The sequence below is a fragment of the Cnephaeus nilssonii genome (assembly GCF_951640355.1).
Source record: "Cnephaeus nilssonii genome assembly, chromosome: 14".
In the NCBI taxonomy this organism is placed as follows: domain Eukaryota; kingdom Metazoa; phylum Chordata; class Mammalia; order Chiroptera; family Vespertilionidae; genus Cnephaeus; species Cnephaeus nilssonii.
Genome location: NC_137085.1, coordinates 48579526 through 48600569, shown reverse-complemented (window position 1 = coordinate 48600569; position 21044 = coordinate 48579526). Strand labels below are relative to the sequence as shown.

The window sequence follows — 21044 nt, the reverse complement described above, 5'->3', positions numbered from 1 at the left end:
ATACAAAAAATTATTAATGAAATATTTTACTTCTTTTGGTACTAAATCATTGGAATCTGGTGTGTATTTTACACTTACAGCACATCTCAATTCGGACTAGCCACATTTCAAGCTCTCAATAGCACATGTGGCTAGTGGCTATCGAGTTGGACAGCGCAGATCTAGACCAGTCCTCTCAAGTCTCAAGCTCCCAGACAAAATCAATGTACGATTTTGAGCAAATGACTGGAACATAAAAATAGTCCTAATTAATGTGTGGTATAAAGGTAGGCCTTGTTAAAACTTAAGTTTAAAAAAACAATGAAAAGGAGAGACAAATGAAAATTTGTGACCACTGTATTAAGAGACATTAACTTTATAATACAAAGAAACATTATTTTGACCATTCTCTCTGGAAGAAGAAAATTATTTTGAATAGTTTAGGGTATAAATGCAAACCAGAAATAAAATAACACTTTAGAAGACACACCCCTTAGAACAATATATACTAACATAGCAAAATATTAAGATAAAGAGTGATCCCATTGTGGGGGAGGAAAAATATATAAATTAGTACAAGTACAAAAAAAGTCTAGAAAGATATAACTTACTGTTACCAGTGTTATCTCTGGGAAACGGAACAGCTAGTGAAGAAAGCCTTACAATCCTATTTTACATATTTATGTGGTTTTTGTTGTTTTTTACAAAAAGCATGTTGCTGAATTCATAATTTTTCTGAATTAAAGAATAAAGTACTGATAGTGCTAGTGGTGTCATTTACCTATGTGTATTACTTATTGCTGTAACAGAACTAGAGCTGGTGTAGGGGAAGGATATTAAGAGTTCTTAAAAGGGTGTGTTGAGAGTGAATGCCAGAACAGAAACAAGTAACTATAGATTGAGAAGTCTAAAGAATAATGACAGTTAAAGATAAATTAAATGTGGACTTAGACAAGAATGAGCAGTCTATCCTTGAAGCTTGAAAAGGTTAGTACAAATAGAAAGAAGTAATTATTTACCTACTAGTTGAAAATGACTGACATTCATTACCCATATCTACTTCAGATATAGAAGTCAAAGAAAAAGGCCTATATAATTCAGTAGAAATAGAAAACCACTCTTAATTGGCATAAGTAATATACTAGTCCTTTCACTACTAAACCTTGTAATACCAAGTTCAGATTACTATCTGAAGTTTACTAAAAAAATAACAGTGGTAAAAACTTTATTTAGTAAATCCAGCAACTATACATTAGTGTTACAAAACTAATAGCAAACTTATAACACAGCAACATTAGAAAGTGCTTATAAAATCTTAGCTTTACCACCTGATAGGCCCCATGCTACTTGCTTTTAAGACATTACCCTATTTAGTCTTCATACCAACCCCATAAAGTTGAGGAAACTGAGACTTAGAGATATTAAGTGACTTGCCCAAGGTCACAACAAGCATGTGACAAAGCTAAGATTTGAGGCAGTCTGATTCCAGAGCCCACACTTATATTCAGGTGCTATGCTGCAGCCATATATTTATATTAAGAACTGCCCACACTAGACACAATTGGGAATACAGGTTTCTGTAACAAGCACTTTTCATAAACTGTCAAAAACAAATACTGACTATAGGATTCTGTTGTTTTGCTACCAAATATGCACAAAGGTTTGTACAAATATTGTTTTTTTTCTTCTTTGATTACAGTGCAAAAAAAAGGTCATACCTTATTAAAAACATCCTTGCTAATGGTATCCACATTCCACAGACACATTCTCTCTCTTTGTACTAGAGCCTCTTCTTTCTGCCGCCATTCTTCTTCGCGTTGCCTCAGTTCTGATACTGCTGTTTGTGCCTTGGCATGTTCCTGATCCAAGGACTCAGAATTATGCAGTGCTAAGCTACCAAGTTTCTGCTGAGCTTCAGCAAGGTTCCATTTACATGCCACAGAGCTCTTCACAAACTCCTTCTGCTTTTGGCAAGCCAGTTCAATTCCATGGCTATACATCTGGATGAAAAATAATCTTTGTAAGAAATGAAGAAGGCATTGGGAATGTTTAAGCAGCACAGTTCAATTTTCTTTTAGTCAAGAATTTCTGTACAATGTTTCTGGTGCATAGGTATCCTAACCTTCTGTGTATGCAGTTACATTTTTATATTATGGGCTTTGTTTCATCAACTAGACTCTACCAGTAAGCTTCTTTGTTAATCTGTGCCTCTCCCCCAAAAACTAACAGCAACGAAAAGCCTGGCAACTAGCACAGATAAACTGTAGCTGGTGTACAACAAACATTTGTTTTAGTCTTTATCATCTGAAATAGCAGAAAGAGAACAAAAGCTTAAATCTAGTTCATCAACTTATCACTCAACATGCTAAAAACCAGACCTTTAGAATTTTGCTCTGCAAGTTATTCATTGCAAAGAACCTTTTATTTAAAAGTAATCATTTATTAGTTTCTAATTTCCTTCAATATTATCCAAATCCTTGGCAATCTGAGTTCTTATTGGCAATTTCTATTTATAACTGACTATATCAAATAGATACCCTTTAACTTAATCCTAATCAAAACAGGTAAAGTTATTAAAAAAGAAAAGCCAACTGGCCCACTCTGGTGATTCTGTTCCAGTCAGAAGCAATAGTAATTAGCTTTAATATTTACCGAACTCCTACATGAGATGGGTGCCTTCTATTCTACAGCTGTATAAAAATAAGAGTTGAAGGCACATTCTATATGATTTCTTAGCCAAAATGTAGATCAATATCAAACTAGAAATTCAGAATAATTTTATTCCAATCTATTCCCTTACCTGCATCACTATTATATAAATACACCCTTTCTCATTTCAAGCCATTCTCTTCTCTGCTAGACTTGGAGTGATCTCTCCAAAAACTAAATCTGATCATTTTACTCATTCTTAGAGTCTTGGGAAAAAGTGCAAACTCTGTGACATGGCATTGCCCCTCATGATTTCACTTCCTATTATCTCTCTGGACTTGGTTTCAGTTTGTCTTCAGTTTTGCTTATTCTTTCCCTCCACCCCTTCAATGTGGCAACCCCCTTCCTTCATGCCCCACCAAACTCCTACCTCCATTCCAGATTCTGGCATTATATACCTCAATTTTCTCTCATCCCTTCCCCCTCCACCCAAGTTATGCATACTTTCATAGTGGTGTTTTCACACAACATTGTGCTTATTTGTTTACCCAACTCTCAGCTTCTTTAGGAGCTAGAACAACAAATCTTAGCTGAATAAATGACTCTCCACTTCATGGAATAGATTAGTGGTGGTAAAGAATTCTGAGGCAAGTAGCATGCAAGGTCCCTACTTGCTAGATGAGTCTTCAAGGCAAACTTAGATTTCTATTGGGGCAAATGTGGGCATTGTTGTTATTCAGATGTTTTACTCAATTATTTAGCAGGTTTGGAGCCCAGGCACCACATGACTCTAACCAAGTAAAGTACTTATTTTTATTTTTTGCTATCTTAGAATAGAATCAAGAAGTGCAGACTAGCTATGCTTTAAGGAGGAGCCAGGAAAAGAAAATTTAAGCTATAAAATTTATACTGTAAGAAAAGACAAAGATATACTAAGGAAGAAGATATAAACAAACAGATATAGCATTTTCAAATTATGTGGTAGCAAATTCTCAAGTCATTTCTTTTTCTCTCTTTTTTTTGTTTTGAATTTTTGTAAGATATTATTTGAGCCAAACTGACAACATATGCTGGGGACCAAGATGTCAGATGCTTAAGTCATTTCTTAAACATAGAAATCTTATCTCTAAATTCTAAGAATGATTTATGTTTAAATTCTTCTCCGCAAACTATACAGACATTTGGGTATTTGAGCAAACTATGCAACATGTATTGAGATGACTAAATAAAAAGTCATATTTTATCTGTGAACATATTGAGATTTTAAAGGGACATTAAACATAAATTCAATTAACACAAAATCGAAAAAGAAACTTGAACATTAAGGTCTAACTTTATCTTTAAATTCCAAACCGCTTGAATTATGTAATGTATAATTCTATTATAATTAATGTTATATGTAATGTATAACATTACATCCAGGATTAGACATCATATATAACACTAAGATGTCTATAGATTCCCCAAATTCCATAAAATTGAACCAAAGCTATTTTTATAAAGATTGTACAATGTTTATAAATTGAATTAAACATTTTATTCTTTCCGAATATTCCAATCCAAAAGGTAAATCCTAAAGCCAGCAAGACAAATAAACAGGTTATAACATGTGCACTAATTTAGGATTAGTAATCACTTTACAAATATTAACAGTATTCAAAGGTAGTTTCAGCCAAATAGTTTTACATTACATCACAGGATGGGCACTGCAGTAGGTGGGGGAAAAAATGAGACTGTACTAGGAGTTAGGGTGGATTTTGGTTTTAATTCTGCTACTAACAAGCTACATGATCTCAGGGAAATAATTTTTCATGAAGAAGACAAGGCTATTTGCTTCTAAAATCCCTTTCTGCTAAATAAGCTTATAAACACAAGTGTATGAGCAAAAATTAATATAGAGATACTTTTAAAATTAAGTTTCTCTTAGGTTACTCTTGGGATTCAACCACAATGCACCTAAAATTCTTCTTCTATCCTCTCCATATGCCTTCAAAATTGACGATGGCAGCTGCTGTTCATTCTTTTTTCCTCTCTGTAACACATTCATTATGCAGTTACATAACACACTTTGTATACAAAGATGACACCAGTGACCCATAATTAGTGGATGAGTACTGACCTATCAACTCTCACTCTGTCCTCCTAAAAAATGTCTTGCACTTTCCCAGTGATTGGCTGGCCAAAGTACAGTCTGTGTTATGAAACAGCATTTTTCTCTGTCTGAAGCCAACTCCGTGAGCTGGGCATAGGATCGATGACCCTACACTTAGTGACAAACGACGTAAATGTCTCGTATTGGTTAACAGCTTGCAAGATGAGCCTAGAGAAAAACTGTATTAGTTCAGTTAAGCCCTTAGGGATTCCATTCTGCATGAAACCTAGAAAGCAGACACCTATAATCCGTTTGGTTGAACACATAAGTGTCTAGTCTGCGACCCTGTAATACACGTTCAAAACACACTCAGGTTAGGAGAAAAACCAGGACAAGATGATAGGCGTATGTAAGCACTTTATTTAAGACAGGACCCAGAAAAATCCTAAATGGCACATCCCATTTAGATAAGTTTCAGAGGAAGGAATGCTGGGGTGAAAACCACACGTTAGCATCAGGAATCTCGGGAAGAAGTTTTAAGGAAAAGGCAAAACGTGAGCCTCTGTGCTTTTACTGGAGAAGGATGTGAAGCAAAACTAAAAACAACCCTAAGGGGTAAAATGGTCACGCGAATGGGAGAGATTTAGGCCAGCCTCCAAAGCGACAATTGAATTGGTTCGGATGTCACCGCAGTAAATTTGGATAGAAACCTTGATAAGTAAGGAGCCCAGTGAATTGCTGAAATGCCACCATTTACTGTTCCTAAGGATGAACTATTGCACACACATTAGAATCTTCAACAGAATAAAATGCTCGGATCAAACCACGCACAAGAGGACAAAGGGTCAACGTTACCGCATGAGCCGCCCCCCCATCTAGGTGCTGTCAGGAGAGGGTTTGGGGGAGGCACGTCTTCCAAGGGTGAGGAAGTCTTATCCAAGGTGAAAAGGTGTGGGCAGAGGTGGAGGTCAGACACACAGGTCCAGCCCCTCTTCGAAGCCTTAGATGAGAAGATGCTACAATAGCGGTGCGAGGGCATCGGGCGCTCGGCCCCAGCGGGTGAGGTGGCAGCGCGGAACAGGGCACCGAAGAGGGTCGCAGAGACCGGGGACTCCGGGTGCCGGGGGGACTCCGGGAGCCTGGCGACTGCACCTCCCCTTCCGCTCGCAGAAAGGGGCCCCTTCTCACCTGGGCGCCGCCGCCCGGCAGTTGTGGGCAGCGGGGAGAACTGGGAGACACGTCCAAGTCACTCTCTTCCTCAGCCTCAGCCTCTGTCCGAGGGAGACACCAAGGTCCCGGAGGCGGCCATGGCTGCTCCATGCCTGGCTGCCCCGGGCCCTACAACACACGGACTCGGCGAGAGGGAGACCTGCTGCGCCGAGCCAGCCGCCCAGCCGGCTGGGGCCGTTACCCAGAATCCCTCTGGGGGCTGCGACGCCGACGCACGCCCCACGCTAGGCCGGGCCCCCCGCCACCGGCGGACGGCGGAACACGACGGACAGGATTCGGGACGTTACTTCCGGCTCGGTGGGCGGGGCCGTGGGAGGTGCGTCCCGGCCCCTGCGTGTGAGGGTTGGCTCTGGAAGTCACGCTTTTGAAACACTCGGTTCTCTGCAGTTTTCGCCGCCGCCGGCTTCACCCCTGAGGGCGCTGTGAACAGGGCGTCCTGGAGGCCGGGTGGTGCTCAGGCCAGGGAGCGTCCACTTGTTTAAAATCTGCAACTCACAGCTGTGCATTGATATGTAAACCAGTATTTCTGAAGCGAGGGTCGGGGGTAGACTTTTGAAAAGCAGAGCCAACTTTCCTCTCATTTTGAGTTACAAGCTTCAAGAGTTCTGCGAGACTTGGCTCAGAGGAAGACGCCAAAGGTGAAGTACTGGACCAAGCTCGGCTTAAAAAAATATTTAGACGGGTACCACGCATTGCAAACGGACAGGGAGGGCTTCCTGTATTCCTGCGTAGCTCGTTTAATCTTAAAGATTTACTCTCTATAGACCCAACATGCCCAAGGTTACACACATTAAGGGTAAAAAATAGGATTAGCCTAGGGCAGTGGTCGGCAAACTCATTAGTCAACAGAGCCAAATATCAACAGTACAACAATTAAGATTTCTTTGGAGAGGCATTTTTTTAAAAAAAAATATATTTTAGTGATTTTTTACAGAGAGGAAGGGAGAGGGATAGAAAGTTAGAAACATCGAAGAGAGAAAAACATGGACTAGCTGCCTCCTGCACGCCCCCTACCGGGGATGTGCCCACAACCAATGTACATGCCCTTGACCCGGAATCAAACCTGGGACCTTTCAGTCCACAGACGGATGCTCTGTCCACAGAGCCAAACCGGTTTTGGCAAGAGAGCCAAATTTTTTAAACTTAAACTTCTAACGCCACTTCTTCAAAATAGACTCGCCCAGGACGTGGTATTTTGTGGAAGAGCCACACTCAAGGGGCCAAAGAGCCGCATGTGGCTCGCGAGCTGCAGTTTGCCGACCGCGGGCCTAGGGAATCTGACTTGAAAACGTGCACATTCAGCAATCAGGTATTGCTGTCCTCATAATTATAGAGACTCATAAAAAGGAGACGTCATTTTTTTTCCCAATCTATTAGACTGGCAAACCTTTGAAGCCAGTCAATACAGAGTGTTGACAAGATGTGAGGAAATGCTCTTAGAGAAAATGTTTGTGTAACCTTTTGGGGAGGGGCAATTTGACTATATCAGAAGATTAAGTGCTTTGATTCTTGTATTCAGCAATTTCATTACCAGGAAATTATCCAGCAGTTATTTTTGCACCAATATGCAATGATTTATCTACAATGATTTACTGCAGCATTGTGTGTGTGTGTGTGGCAAGAAAAAAAGCCAAACAATCTAAATTCCCATTTATAGAACTTTAAAAAGTTATGGTCTGTTATTACAATGGGATAGTATCAGTCTTTTAAAAATAGTAAAATAGATACAAATAGGCTGGTATAGAAATATCTCCCAAAAGGTGTTGAGTTTAAAAAAAAAAAGCAACTTGCAAAGTTAGTTATATGTGTGGGCATATCTATAGCTGTAGAGAAAGAGAATGATTCAATTTGTGTAAAAACTGTGTGTGTACAGGTATAGAAAATTCCTGGAGGGCAAACAAGAATTGCTATTGATTACCCCTGGCAAGTAAGGCTGGAAGGGAAGTTTCTGCGAATCATTACTTTCTATTCTTAGCTTTCCTGTATTTATCCTGTTTGAATATTTTCCAATGAGTATCTGTTATATCTTAATAATTAATTACAAATAAAAGTTGAAAAACTAAACCTTTTAGTTTAGGAGTGGAAGCCGCAGGAGAAAATATGACTGCAGATAAAGTACAAAGGGTGAGGAGGCAAAAACACTTGTATCTTTCATTAAGAAAAAAAGTTATTTCAAATGAAATTAAAAATATTTCTCAGAAGCTTTCAGTGATTTCCCTGTACATAACATTCACCATAAATAATTACGATTCATTCCCTGGAACTAGATGCATTGCCACCCAAGCAAAACTTGGGTTCCATTTAGCAATGAAGAAAAGCTTAAGGTGCTAGGTACTCAATCACATTGCCATAGCTGTTTACATTCCTGTAATATCCAGTGCCAGTCTAATTCTTGAGCATCATCTCTTAACCTCCTCTACCTCTTGCCCAGATCTCTGTTGGTATAGTCAGTGGCCTCCTTTTAGTTCCTCAAACATACCAATATCTTTCCTGACCCGTGGTCCTTTACATTTGTTGTTCCCTTTTCCTGGCTATCTTTTCTATTAGTTCTTTAAAATACATGCTAGTGGTCATGCTTTCCTTTTTAGATCTAAGGTCAAATTGTCATACCCTTAGAGAAGCTGACCTGTCCACTAGGTCTAAATTTAGGTTCTTATTCCCTCTCCAACCTGTAACCTTCTATGTCACCCCCTGAGTATTTCCCTCTTAGTATTTTTCATAAGGTACACAAGAGCATAGATTGTTTCTTGTTCAGTCTTGTACCTCCATTGTCCAGAACTTAATAAATATATGCCGAAAAGATGAGTAGGGAACTAATGAATAGAAACAAAGATAAAAAAGAAAGATATAGCATTAAATAAAGATGAAAGAGGTTAAAAAGGGAATGGAAATGGGTATATTTTGGTAGGAGGAGAAAGGGTAGATATAATAACATCAGAAGTAGTCTCATTTTAGCTATTGCTGACTTTGGAGCCTGAAGCCTATGCCCAGGTAAAGTGGACACTTTTTAAAAAATAATATTGTTTTTATTGTTGTAAAGTGGACACTTTTTATAAGCCTTGGAACTAAATCATACTCTTCTACTTTCTTATATTGGATAATAAGTATAATTCCTTGGAAATTGCTTTGGGTTATAATTAATCTACTACTCTCATAGACATAGAACTAGCCAGGAACTCAAAGGAACATATTAGTTTTTCCTGAATGGAAATTACTTTAAAATGGAAGGATATGGACTATGTAGTCCAGAATGCCCAAGGGCAGTCCTTGTGGAAGGGTTTATATAGTATGGTTAAGTAACTATTGAGCCTACAAATGCCAGTGAGGCAAAGCAGAAGCTAAAGAGTAACATATGGGTTTGACTCATGAACTCTAATAAAGTTTGTGAAATATATCCCATATGTGGGCCCAGATTCCAAATGACTTAAAGATTGTTAAAAGTTGTTCAATTGCAATTTAATTCTTTCCTTGGAAGCATTCCTGATACTTGGGGAAAATTCTAGAGGTGTATATATACTTAATGAAATACTACTCAAATTACTAGCTCCTGTTTTGGACATTCATGCAGAGACCACTATTCTTATAATACAGTGCTTCTGTTTTTCCTTAAGTGGGGTTCCCTCTGAATTACTTGTAAAGTATTTCACACCACAATATTTTTCTTATCTGCATTTTGGATGAATAGATCCGTCATATTTTTTAAGTGTATTCAGACTTGTATTGAAGGGAATTTCATAGTGATGCCACCAAAAATTCTTTTGATGGGCTATTTTAGGACAGAAGGAGATCTGCATAAGGATATGATTTCTCAAGTATGTGTTAAATATTTTAAAATTGTTATTATATTTTTAAATATACAAAAGTATAGAATAATAGTAAATTTCAGATTAACCCAGATGAACAATTATCAAGCTATTGCTACATTTTCTTTATCCATTCCTTTTGTTCATTTCCTAGGGTATTTGAAAACAAATCTTAGACATTAGATCATTTCTACTATATACCTTAATATGTATCTCTAAACAATGTTGATATTTGCCTTATATAAACACAAGGACATTATCATACCTATTAACTAGCATTATCATACCTATTGTTATTATCTAATACCCAAACCATAATAAAATTTCCTTGATGGTCTCAAATATTCTATTTAGGTTGGTTTTTTTGAATCAGGGTGCCAACAAAAGTCCACATATTACATTTGGTTGTCAGGTCATCTTAAGTAACTTTTCATCTGAAGCATTTCCCCTTCCCTGCTTCCTTTGTTTTTCAATGTCATTGACTTATTGCAGACTAATTGGGTCAGTTGTCCTATAAAATGTCCCACATTCTCGATATGTCTGTTTGCTTCCTCGTGTCACTAACAAGTTTCTTTATCCCCCACATTTCCTTTAAGTGAAGTTAGCTCTAGAACAATTCTGCTCAATAGAAGTTTCTGTGATGATGGAAATAATTCTTCTTGCACTATCCAATACAATAGCCCCTAGCTACATGTAGCCATTGAACACTTTAAAATGTGACTAGTGAGCCTGGCTGGCATGGCTCAGTGGTTGAGCATCTGCCTATGAACCAGGAGGTCACGGTTTGATTCCCAGCCAGGGCACATGCCCGGTGTCTGGGTTGCAGGCTCAATCCCCAGTGTGGGGTATGCAGGAGGCAGCAAGTCAGTGATTCTCTCTCATCATTGATGTTTCTGTCTTTCCCTCTCCCTTCCTCTCTGAAATCAATAAAGATACTTTTTTAAAATGTGACTAGTGGGAGTGGAGAATTGAATTTTAAATTAAATTTAGTTTTAGTTCATTTAAATTTAAATATATGTATATAGAGGCCGTGGGCCCCTGGACCCGGGTGAGGCCACGCGACCCTGGGTCTGGGAGAGGCCACGCGCCCCTGGGTCCGGGTGAGGCCACGCACCCCTGGGTCCGGGGGAAGCTAGATCCTGGGTCCGGGTGAGGCCACGCGCCCCCGGGTTCGGGTAAGGCCACGTGCCCCTGGGTCCAGGTGAAGCTGGATCCCGGGTCCGGGTGAGGCCATATGCCCCTGGATCCGGGTGAGGCTGGGTCCCGGGTCCGGGTGAGGCCGCACACACCTAGGTCCGGGTGAGGCCACGCGCCCCTGGGTCTGGGAGAGGCCACGCGCCCCTGGGTCCGGGTGAGGCCACGCGCCCCTGGGTCCGGGGGAAGCTAGATCCCGGGTCCGGGTGAGGCCATGTGCCCCTGGATCCGGGTGAGGCCACGCGCCCCTGGGTCTGGGAGAGGCCACGCGCCCCTGGGTCCGGGTGAAGCTGGATCCCGGGTCCAGGTGAGGCCATGTGCCCCTGGATCCGGGTGACGCTGGGTCCCGGGTCCGGGGGAAGCCGCGCGCACCTGGGTCCAGGTGAGGCCACGCACCCCCTGGGTCCGGGTGAGGCCACGTGCCCCTGGGTCCGGATGAAGCCGTGCCCCTGGGTCCGGCCAAGACCCAACCAGAGGGAATCGAACCTGCATTACCACCATTTGCCCACCATCCAGAGCAGAGGGGTCAGTGCCGACATGTACACATAAGGAACTGGTGGACATTGATATTGGGTCTCAAAAGAACTGTTGGTCCAGAAAGAAACTCACTACAGACTGATTCATTTGACTGTCAGCATAACTATTATTGCTCATCTCACATTCAGTTCATATAAGTATATCTCTAGTGACACATGATCTCGCTCATCTAGGGGAAATGATGAACAACATAGACTGATGAACAAGAACAGAACCAGAAACAAGGAGGCATAGATCGGACTATCGGGCCTCAGAGGGAGGATAGGGGAGGGTGGGGGGAGGGGGGAGAGATCAACCAAAGGACTTGTGTGCATGCTTATGAGCCTAACCAATGGTTAAGTTCAACAGGGGGTTGGGGCATCCGTGGGGAGGGGTGTGGGATGGGAATGGGGGGATGAGGACAAATATGTGACACCTTAATCAATAAAGAAATTAAATATATATATATATATATATATATATATATATATATATATATATTTGTAATCATGAGATTCCACCTTGTCAGGGAGAGTGGCCTGGGTGGGATATGTAAATCTGTGTGCCTATGCTAATCCATACATACAGTGGATGACATCCTAGATAAAGAGTATTGTGAGGAAAGAAAAGGATCTAGAAATGTTGCTTAGGGAGGTAGAGGAGGATGAACAGAGACAGGAAGAATAGCCAAGGAGCTGGAGGGAAACCAGAAGAGGGCTATGTCCTAGAAGTCAAGCAAGAAGAGCCCAGTTTTATCCAGGAGAGTTCAGTTAAGCAAGGAGAGTCCAGTTAAGTCTAAGAAGAGCATAACATGGGACATAGTGTCTCTAGAAAGTCTGTGTTATAGGGACAGTGACATGGCAGGATACACCTGGATTCAAGTGTGGCTGCTTTCCTGTAGTTAGCTGTGTGGCCTTGGGCAAAAGGCCATCTGATCTCATTCTACAGATTCTGCATCTATAAAATAGGGATAATATCTTCCTCAAAGAGTTATTGTGGGGGTTAAATGAATTATGCATATGCAATGTGTCTAGCACTTTGTAGGTTCTCAATAAAGACTGATTCATCCCATTTTGTCTCTGACCACTTACTTATTCATTTGTTTGACTCTCACTCTCCTTGATGTCTTAGCTTTGGTGTTGGTGATGACTCACTTGTAAGGGTCAACACAGGTCCATTCCTCATATATCACTGTACTAGACTGGGTGCCAGCAAGCTGTTATGAGCTGACAAATCAGTGCTCTGGATACTGTAGGGAGCCAACCACCCACTTATGTACCTTTTGATATGTAGACAGAGCACCCAGGACTGGATAAGGACACAATATACCCTTCTTCATCATACTCAGTTTTTCCCTTCCAGGGAAAGGAACTCCAACTACCAAATGAATACCTAATTTTTGTCTCAAGACATCTTTTTGCACTTGCATTTTGCAATTATATAAATCTCCAATACAAAATATTAATAATAAATGACTCATCACAATTAAATATTTTTAGAGTCAGCATTGGCCCTACCAGATTTTTCCAATTTGCTAGAAGCAGCCATTCCCTTCATTTTTATTTGTTAAATACAGTGAATGGGGGAGGGGGGCGGGGGAGGGGAGGAAATGCAATTTTCCCTACTGGTTAATAACTCTTGCCCTGCCTGCCACCACTGAGGATTTTTGCAGTGTAAGCCTGGTTGGCAACTATAGTAACTACCCATTGGGAGATAATATAATTCATTACTTGCATTAGGTTAACTAAACCCCCAAAAGAGAGACTGACAATTTCTATTGTGGCTAAAGCGGGATACCTAACTTTTTTAAAACCTCTTTAAAAATTATCCTTATATTTCTAAATAGCACACGTTGAATTTCTTACTGACAGTGTGTGCTTTCCGAACCAAACATGAGGACATAACATTTCATAAACAAGAGAGTACCTTTAGGGACAGGCTACTATGTTAACTGAAACATCTATGTGAGAGAGACATATGGATTGGTTTCCTCCCACACAAACACCCCGACAGGGGCCGGGAATGAATTTCCAACCCAGATAAGTGCCCTTGACCTGGAATCAAACCGTCGACCTTACGGTACACGTGCCCACGCTCACCGGCCAGGGCCACATCCATTTTTAGACGGACACTGTCAACATTTGGTGTAAAGGGAACCAGGGCCCTTAGCATCTCGCCACCTGGCTACCACCTCAGTACCTGGTCATTCTCTCCCTCTAGCGTACAGTCTGGCCAGCGGACCTCGGGACCGGGCTTTCCTAGCTGAGCATTGAGGACGTGCACGCCTGCGCCTTAGACCTCGCTGGCGTTCTAAGGTGGAAGGTTGCGCGTTTGAGTTTCCATGGCAACGCGACGCTTCCGCCTTCTGGAAGCCTAAGCTCCAGCTCCGGCTGTGTGAGACCCGTCCGGGTGGGAGGGAACCTGGGCACTGGGGAACAGATGGGGGTAGGAGGGGTGGGGGCTGGGGAAGCTGCTGGGGACATTTGCCCCAGGGATTGAACTAAACTAAGAAAGATCGGTCCTAGGCTCAACACGAAAGGATCTTTTCATTCCGGTCCTTTCGCCCACGCAGGGAACGATGCCTCTGGAGGTGGTGGTGGAGTTGCAGATCCGGGCGGTAAGAAAGATCAACGAACCTCCCTCCCCTTGCCCCAAAATCATACTCTTCCCCCAGGTTCTGAAATGGTCCCTGGTCATTCTCACCACCCCCTCCCATTCACCACACAGACATCATTATCTTTTGGAACAAATAGTACTCTGTCCCTACGATTTTCTACACTGGTATTCCCTGACTTCCTAATCTTTACTTCAGCTCAACCTCTTCCCACTTTCCTCCCCCTTAAAGCCAACTTGTTTCTTAGCTTTATCCTGAAATTTTCTGTTCTTTCTTTCTTTCTTTATTATTTTTTTATTTATTTTTTTAATTTCTTTATTAAGGTATCACATATTTGTCCTCATCCCCCCATTCCCATCCCACACCCCTCCCCACACATGCCCCCACCCCCCTGTTGTCCTTAACCGCTGGTTAGGCTCATATGCTTGCAATTTTCTGTTCTTTAAAAATAACCCTGTATTAAGTCCAAGGAGTATTTTATTTTATTTTACTTTATTTGCAGGATAAATATTTGGGAAAGGTTTAAAAATCTCTTTTAAATAACCAGGTTAGAATTTTATTTTATAAAGCCTCATCACTTCCTGATAATTTTTCACTTCTAGGAACCAATAAAATATTTCAAAGCTATTTCCCCTATTAGCTCTGGTTTGCTCATTCCAAAGGGGAAATCAATCAACTGTTTTATAATTATCCACTGAATCTTGCTTAAGTGAGATACTGTGGCAGAGTGACTCCATTGTTCCTATTTGGGGTTAGTCATTCCTCTTATTTCAGTTCCCATTTTCCGATCCTTCCATCTGTAGTGACAGGCTGTCCTGCAGCTTTGCCTCCTAACTGTAGGGGCTTCTCTCCTGACCATGATTACAAGCAAAAATACCACACAGGGTATGGCTATGGAAAATATGGTTAGTCTCTATACAATTGACAAATGCAGTTTCATTATACACGCAGATACAAAATAAAGAGCAGAATTTCCTGGATGTTCCACTTTGACAGCAAATAGAACCAGGCTATATCAGCCTTGCAATATCAATTTCGAGCTCTCAAAGTGTGTAGTAAGGTGAAGGAATTCTTGAGAAGCTGAGTGATAAATCAGTCTTCCTCTTCATCAAGGCAAAAATTAAACACTTTCATTTCATTCAATATTATTGGTTAATTTTATTTTCATTTTTAAAAGGCATTCCTCAGTATACAATTAACAGTGAAATCAGTTTTCTACCCTACGGTACTTAGGATCCTCCAAAAACAGGGTGAATTGATCTGTGCTTTAAAGCCAGCAAACTAGGCCCCAGCAACTAAGATAGGGAATTCCAGAACTATATATAGCTAGTAACTAGAAGGTAAGCCTAATTTTGAGCCTCTAATATTCAGACTTGTGGACACTGCAAGAAACGCCATACTTCCAAATATCTGGCCTCAATATTGTTACCATTAAAATAAAGGATCCCTCTAAGATTAAACGACAAAGCAAACTACTTACTGCTTCAGTTTGATTCAGCAAGTGAAGAGGTAGTCTGTGTTCAAGATGTTGCGGGAATGAAAATGATTTTATTTGAAAAAGCTATTCTTTTATTTTGAAGAGTAGCTATTCCTCTCTCGGTATGCCTCTCACACTCAGAAAATTTGTTTCCACCCAATCATAGACTACTTGTCACAGCCATTCTCCAGATTCCTATGTGCACCTCTACTAGTATACGACAGATCAAAGGTTATAATCCATTTCTATTTATAAATGTCAAAACAACTGGTCAAAGGTTCTTAAAGTTTCTTATTTTTAAGTAGAGAAGCATTTAAAGCTTACCCTTACAGTTTTTCATGGTCAAAGAATAATGAGCAGAGTCCACTCTACATTTGGTGGTCTTTGTTCTTATGATTTGGGGGAGGCACCATGAATAAACTGCTTTAAATGTAAAGGTCAATGTAAATGTAAATTTAGGAGTTAGTTGTATCTTGTATAGCAGCAGACTCCCCTGATTAATCTCAAATGAACTACTGTTACTTAAAGTGTGCTGTGTATAGGGAAACAGAATTCCATATGAGAAACTATTAATACACAAGGTCATCCTTGTGGTATATATGAAAAAGCTCACACTTTTGCATTGCAAAGAATCACATTATTTTCCCGTTTTATTACCTCAGTGGAGGAGCATTTTTTTTTTTATTCAGTAGAGATGACAGGTAGCAGGGCCCCATATCTCGCCATATTGGTCCATTGACATACTAGTAGTATGTGGTTAGCGACCCCCAAACTCTCAATTCCCCTGACCTCCTCAGTAGCTTATCTTTTCTGCGTAAGGCCGTTGTTCTATCCTTCCTTTTTTTCTAGAGACTATAGATACGCCCCTCTTTAAGTGTATCTTCTTCAAGTAAGTTCTTGGCTTGTCCTCTGAATGCTAAAAGATAATATTAGAGAATAGTGGGAACTAAATATAAATTTAAAGACCTTTTGAAGAGGTAAAAGAAAGATATGTACTATAATCTCTCTTCTCACTACCAAGTCCACAAAGATGGAAGAGACAATAAACTAAAAATGCTTACCAAGAAAATCAAGATTAAGAGGAACTCTCCCCAGCTGTGATAACAGATCTTCAGAGAATAAGCTAGAAAAAGCTACGTCTTAGACTCTCAAATAACTATGAACTATGATTAGTATGCAGCTTATCTGCCTGTATATTCACAGAATGAAGATCCTGTTTCTTTTTTCCAAGTTCAGTTTACAAGTGATATATTGACGTACAGGATCACTACAAAATACAATTTTTCTGATGTCAATTTTGAAAAAACAGCAACATTACAGTCACCCCAGCTTGGTTTCTTTCCAGTTGTCCTGGAGATACAAACAGTTGTTGAATGTATAATAGTGGGATTTTTTTTTTTTTTTCCTTTCTGCAATATGGCTGTGATCAGTAATGGCCAGCATGTGGCTTCAGCCTCGCAACCCATCAAGAGGGACACCTAAAATTCCAAAGGAAGCCTGAAATGTCCTACGAGGGACAAGCGGTATGGCTGCTGGTTTATGTCAAGCAGGATGGCTGCTGGGTTATGTCAGCATGATCGCATGTGGAAACATTTAGCTCTCCTGGTGCCATAATGAATGAGACGGTGTCACTGTTGGCTCCACAGTACAAAGAGGACTGGAGCATTGTGCGGTGACAGCCAGCAGTAGTCCACGATGCTATACTGCATGTAGCCCAGAAAAAAGCCAAAAGCCACGTCGGTGACATTGTGTCGCCCCAGCATGACCCTGGAGAGGCCCAAGATAAAGGCCCACAGTACCACCAGCACCCTCAGTGGAATGGCCAGCACCAGGTGGTTCAAGATGAACCGCGACACCAGGGCGGCCCTGGTGGCATGGCCCGAGGGAAAGGAGTACTTGTCCACCGAGAGGGTGACAAACATGTCCATCTGGTTGTGGGCGGGGCGACGCCTGCGGACCAGCCCCTTGAGCAGGGCCACCAGCAGCAGGTCCAAAAGCAGAGCGAAGAGCAGGTTCATCAGCACCTCGCGCCCGGCCCAGCTGTCGCTCCTGGACAGGCAGTAGAGGGTGCCCAGCAGCCAGGGGATGCCGTGTCCGGAGATCTCCAGCAGCTTCATCAGGGGCCGCACGCTGCCCCAGGACGAGCTCTCCCCCGCGCACACCCCCAGCTTCTTGGACAGCCACAGGTCGATGGCGAGCAGGGAGCGCAGGGCGATGGCCAGGAAGGACGGGTTGAGGTCCATGCGGTCCTCCTCGGGCAGCGGGGGCGGGGGCGCCTGCGCGGGGACGGCTCCCGCCAGCGGGAAGGAGCCGCGCCGGTGCACCGGGCTGTCGGACACGCGGAGCCGGGCGCAGGTGGGGTCCGCGCCCGACGCGCGGCCGCCGAGCAGGGACTGGAACTCGAACCTGCTGCTGCCGCCGCCGCCGCCGCCGCCGTGGGCCGGGCTGCTGGGGCTGCTGCTGCTGCTCGAGGCAGAGACGCCCAGGGCGCGAACCTCCACGTTCCTCCGGGGGCTCGGCATCGCGGCGGGCGGCCCGGACCCTAGAACCCAGACGGCCGACGAGCAGGCTCCCCGGCCCTGCAGCCTCTTCCGCTTCCGCACGGCGATCCCGGAGGGGCGGGGAGAGGAAGGCGCGAGAGGACGATTGTGACACCTGGCGGAGACGTGGGATGAAACTGGAATTCCAATTTGAAGAAGTGGAGGAGTGGGAGGGTGTTCTGGGGGGTACATATCAGGGGGTGCGGTAGTGGGGGGGAACTTTGACATTGTCTGTGGTTGGTTAGGGAAAAGAGAGTCTCGTTTAAAAGCAAACCAACCCTGTTCTCTATTTTTTCCTTTTTTTCTTTTTTTTCTTTTTAAGATTTCCTGCCCAGGGGTGTTCCTTCCTGACAAGCAAGATGTGTACCTTGGGGTTTACCTCCTGAATCAGTACCTGGAGACAAACTGCTTTCCCTCTGTGTTCCCTATTATGATTCAGCAGAGAATGAGATTTCAAAAGGTGATCTTGACTTTCTCACTGCTAAATAGACATTTAAATGTTGCTGTCTGAAGATCATTTAGTGGTTCTCATAAAGGACACAGTTCTTATAAAGTTATTTTGTAAATTTCCTTTTAAAACATTACTAGAAGGCCCCTGAGCACGGGGCAGAACCATTAGTTGGAAGACTTGCTTTTGCAGCCCAGGCCAGAGCCAAGTTCTAACAACCTAGTGCTAACCACCCTGGTCAATGACGTTTTCTATTCTGGGAACTCCCATGGCATTTTCTAACTGGAGCAGAGAGAGCAGTTTCTGAATGTTCTCGGAGATGTTAGAGGCAGTTGCATGGCATTTACGACAGGGATAATCAATAAACTAGTGGACCTTAGAAACAAACTGTTTTTAACTCAAAAAAAAAAAAAAAGAAAAAAGAAAAACTATAACCAAATTAGTTATATCCTGTATCTGAAATCCTATAACAAAACAAAAAGGCTCCTCAGACTTGAGTTTTCTTAGGCCATACCTGGTTTATTTATGATTATGATATAAACTAGAGGCCCGGTGCACGAAATTCGTGCACGGGGGTGGGGGGGTGTCCCTCAGCCCCGCCTGCACCCTCTCGAAACCCGGGACCCCTTGGGGGATGTCCAACTGCTGGTTTAGGCCCAATCTCTGCAGCCTAACCGGCAGTCGGACATCCCACTTGCAATCCGGGACCGCTGGCTCTTAACCACTCGCCTGTCTGCCTGATTGCCCCTAACCACCTCTGCCTCAGCCCCCACCATGGCAGCTTCATCTGGAAGGTTGTTCGGCTGTCTGGTCTAATTAGGTCTAATTATACTTTTATTTTATAGATAATCAAGAACATTACCAATCTTTCCCCTACTTTGAAATATTAATTTTATTACTACACAATCACAGTCCTTTGAAGTTTTTGTTTTGGAATTTGGAAATTAATCAATCTGATTCATTGAACCTTGATAAATCTGATGGTTTTGCCCCAAACAATATCACTGAGGTGGTTCTTTGGGGGAAGAAGATGAGTATGGGAAGGCTCCAGGTAGTCTATCACTTTTAAAGGTATGGATGGTGGTGCCCAGAAAATGACCTATTTTGACATGAGAATACGAGAGGAGATGAGGATTGATTGCCTAAAGGGCTAGAGTTGTATGTAATATTTTAATACATTACAGTATTAATTTAAATAGAGTCTACAAAACTGGTTGGATGATAGAGAAGAGGAACAAATGGATATTACCTTAGAACATACAATTAGAATCCAAAGACGCCCACGTCTACCATTTAAATGTTAGTAGTGGTAAAAAGTGGGTGGTAGAAATCCAGTCTATTTCTCACCCCCCCCCCCCACCTCCCAAGAATGTCCTTATGTTATCAATTTTAAGTTTGCTTCTATAAAATATTTTTTAAATCTTTTTTTGGTAAGAAGCCCAAGGATACAAAGTCATAGAAACACAGAGTGATAAATTTGTAAATGACTTTGAAGATCATTTAGTCCAACCTCCTTGACTTGTAGAAGAGGAGAGTGAGCCTCAGAGTGACATTCTGGAGGCCACTATTGCTCTGTTGCAAAGCTGTGCTTATGAGATTACTAGTCAGACATACCATGAAATATTTTTCATCTTATAAATTTTAATTAAATAAATGCTTTATTTTGTTTTTAAAATGCTTTTCTTTAAATTTTGAAAATTGCCCTCTTGTGTGAGCTGTTTGGGTTCATATTCCAGCTTTCTTTCAGTTTGCTCCAGTTTTGGCTGTACCTGTTCCATTCTTTTGTTGCAAGGACTTGCGTCTGTTCCATTCTCTAAATGTAAATGCTTGCAGCAAGTAGAGAAAACCCTTTCTCCTTGGACCTTCTGTGTTATTCAGAATTGAATGTTCTAAAGCATTTGGATAAACAAATTACTCCTAAAGACTGCATGAGCTATTGTGTTTGAACAGTTCATGTTGGTCATTTACTCCCTAAGATCATACTTGAGGATATCCTTAGACATAGATGAAGTGAAGGGCTAAAATAGTTTAAGGTGGTGGTGGTGGTGGTGGTGGGGGGGGGGGGGGGAATCACCCAAATATGCTTGGTAAATCCAAGTCAGTAACACAAAAATTACAGGGGAGAGCCTCATTTTTATAGTTAAAACAGATCTAGTTTTGAATTAAGAGCAGAGTTTAACCATGCATAGGTTTAAACACTATTTCAATCAGAACTTTAAAACCTGAAATTAAACTCTGCTGAAAGCTTTATTTTTTATTTTTTATAGTGCACTATAATTCAGGGAGAGGGAAATAGTATGCCTTTTATTTCAGTCCTATCCCAGGCTCTTTTAATGTGAAGGACGAAATATGCAGACTTGGCATTGGCTAGACAGGTATCACAGTTATTTTCTTGTGCTTCATGATACACTTAACTTATGAGGCTTTCCCTCTCTCTAGTTATTTTTGAATTTTGTGGGAATGTAGCTACTAGCACGTAGCTTTCTTTTTGTGATTCACATA

The 21044-nt window shown here is 41.8% G+C and overlaps 2 protein-coding genes across 4 annotated transcripts in view; one reads left to right on the top strand and one right to left on the bottom strand.

The window, feature by feature from the left end:
* The window catches only part of CDC37L1 (cell division cycle 37 like 1, HSP90 cochaperone), a 54632-nt gene extending 48410 nt beyond the window's left edge, over positions 1 to 6222 (bottom strand). For 2 of the 3 annotated variants that reach the window (XM_079790384.1, XM_079790383.1), the window contains exons 1-2: positions 5909 to 6222; positions 1698 to 1979 (exon numbers count right to left, since the gene is read on the bottom strand). In XM_079790384.1, coding sequence (XP_079646510.1) covers positions 1698 to 1979; positions 5909 to 6040 — 414 coding nt within the window. In that variant the 5' untranslated portion in view covers positions 6041 to 6222. Of the gene's footprint in view, positions 1 to 1697; positions 1980 to 4747; positions 4949 to 5908 lie in introns of all 3 variants that reach the window. The other variant, XM_079790385.1, reaches the window with a different exon arrangement.
* An 11276-nt stretch (positions 6223 to 17498) lies between these two features.
* The window catches only part of SPATA6L (spermatogenesis associated 6 like), a 33086-nt gene continuing 29540 nt past the window's right edge, over positions 17499 to 21044 (top strand). The window contains exons 1-2 of the mRNA XM_079790088.1: positions 17499 to 17909; positions 18417 to 18554. Coding sequence (XP_079646214.1) covers positions 17640 to 17909; positions 18417 to 18554 — 408 coding nt within the window. The 5' untranslated portion in view covers positions 17499 to 17639. The remainder of the gene's footprint in view (positions 17910 to 18416; positions 18555 to 21044) is intronic.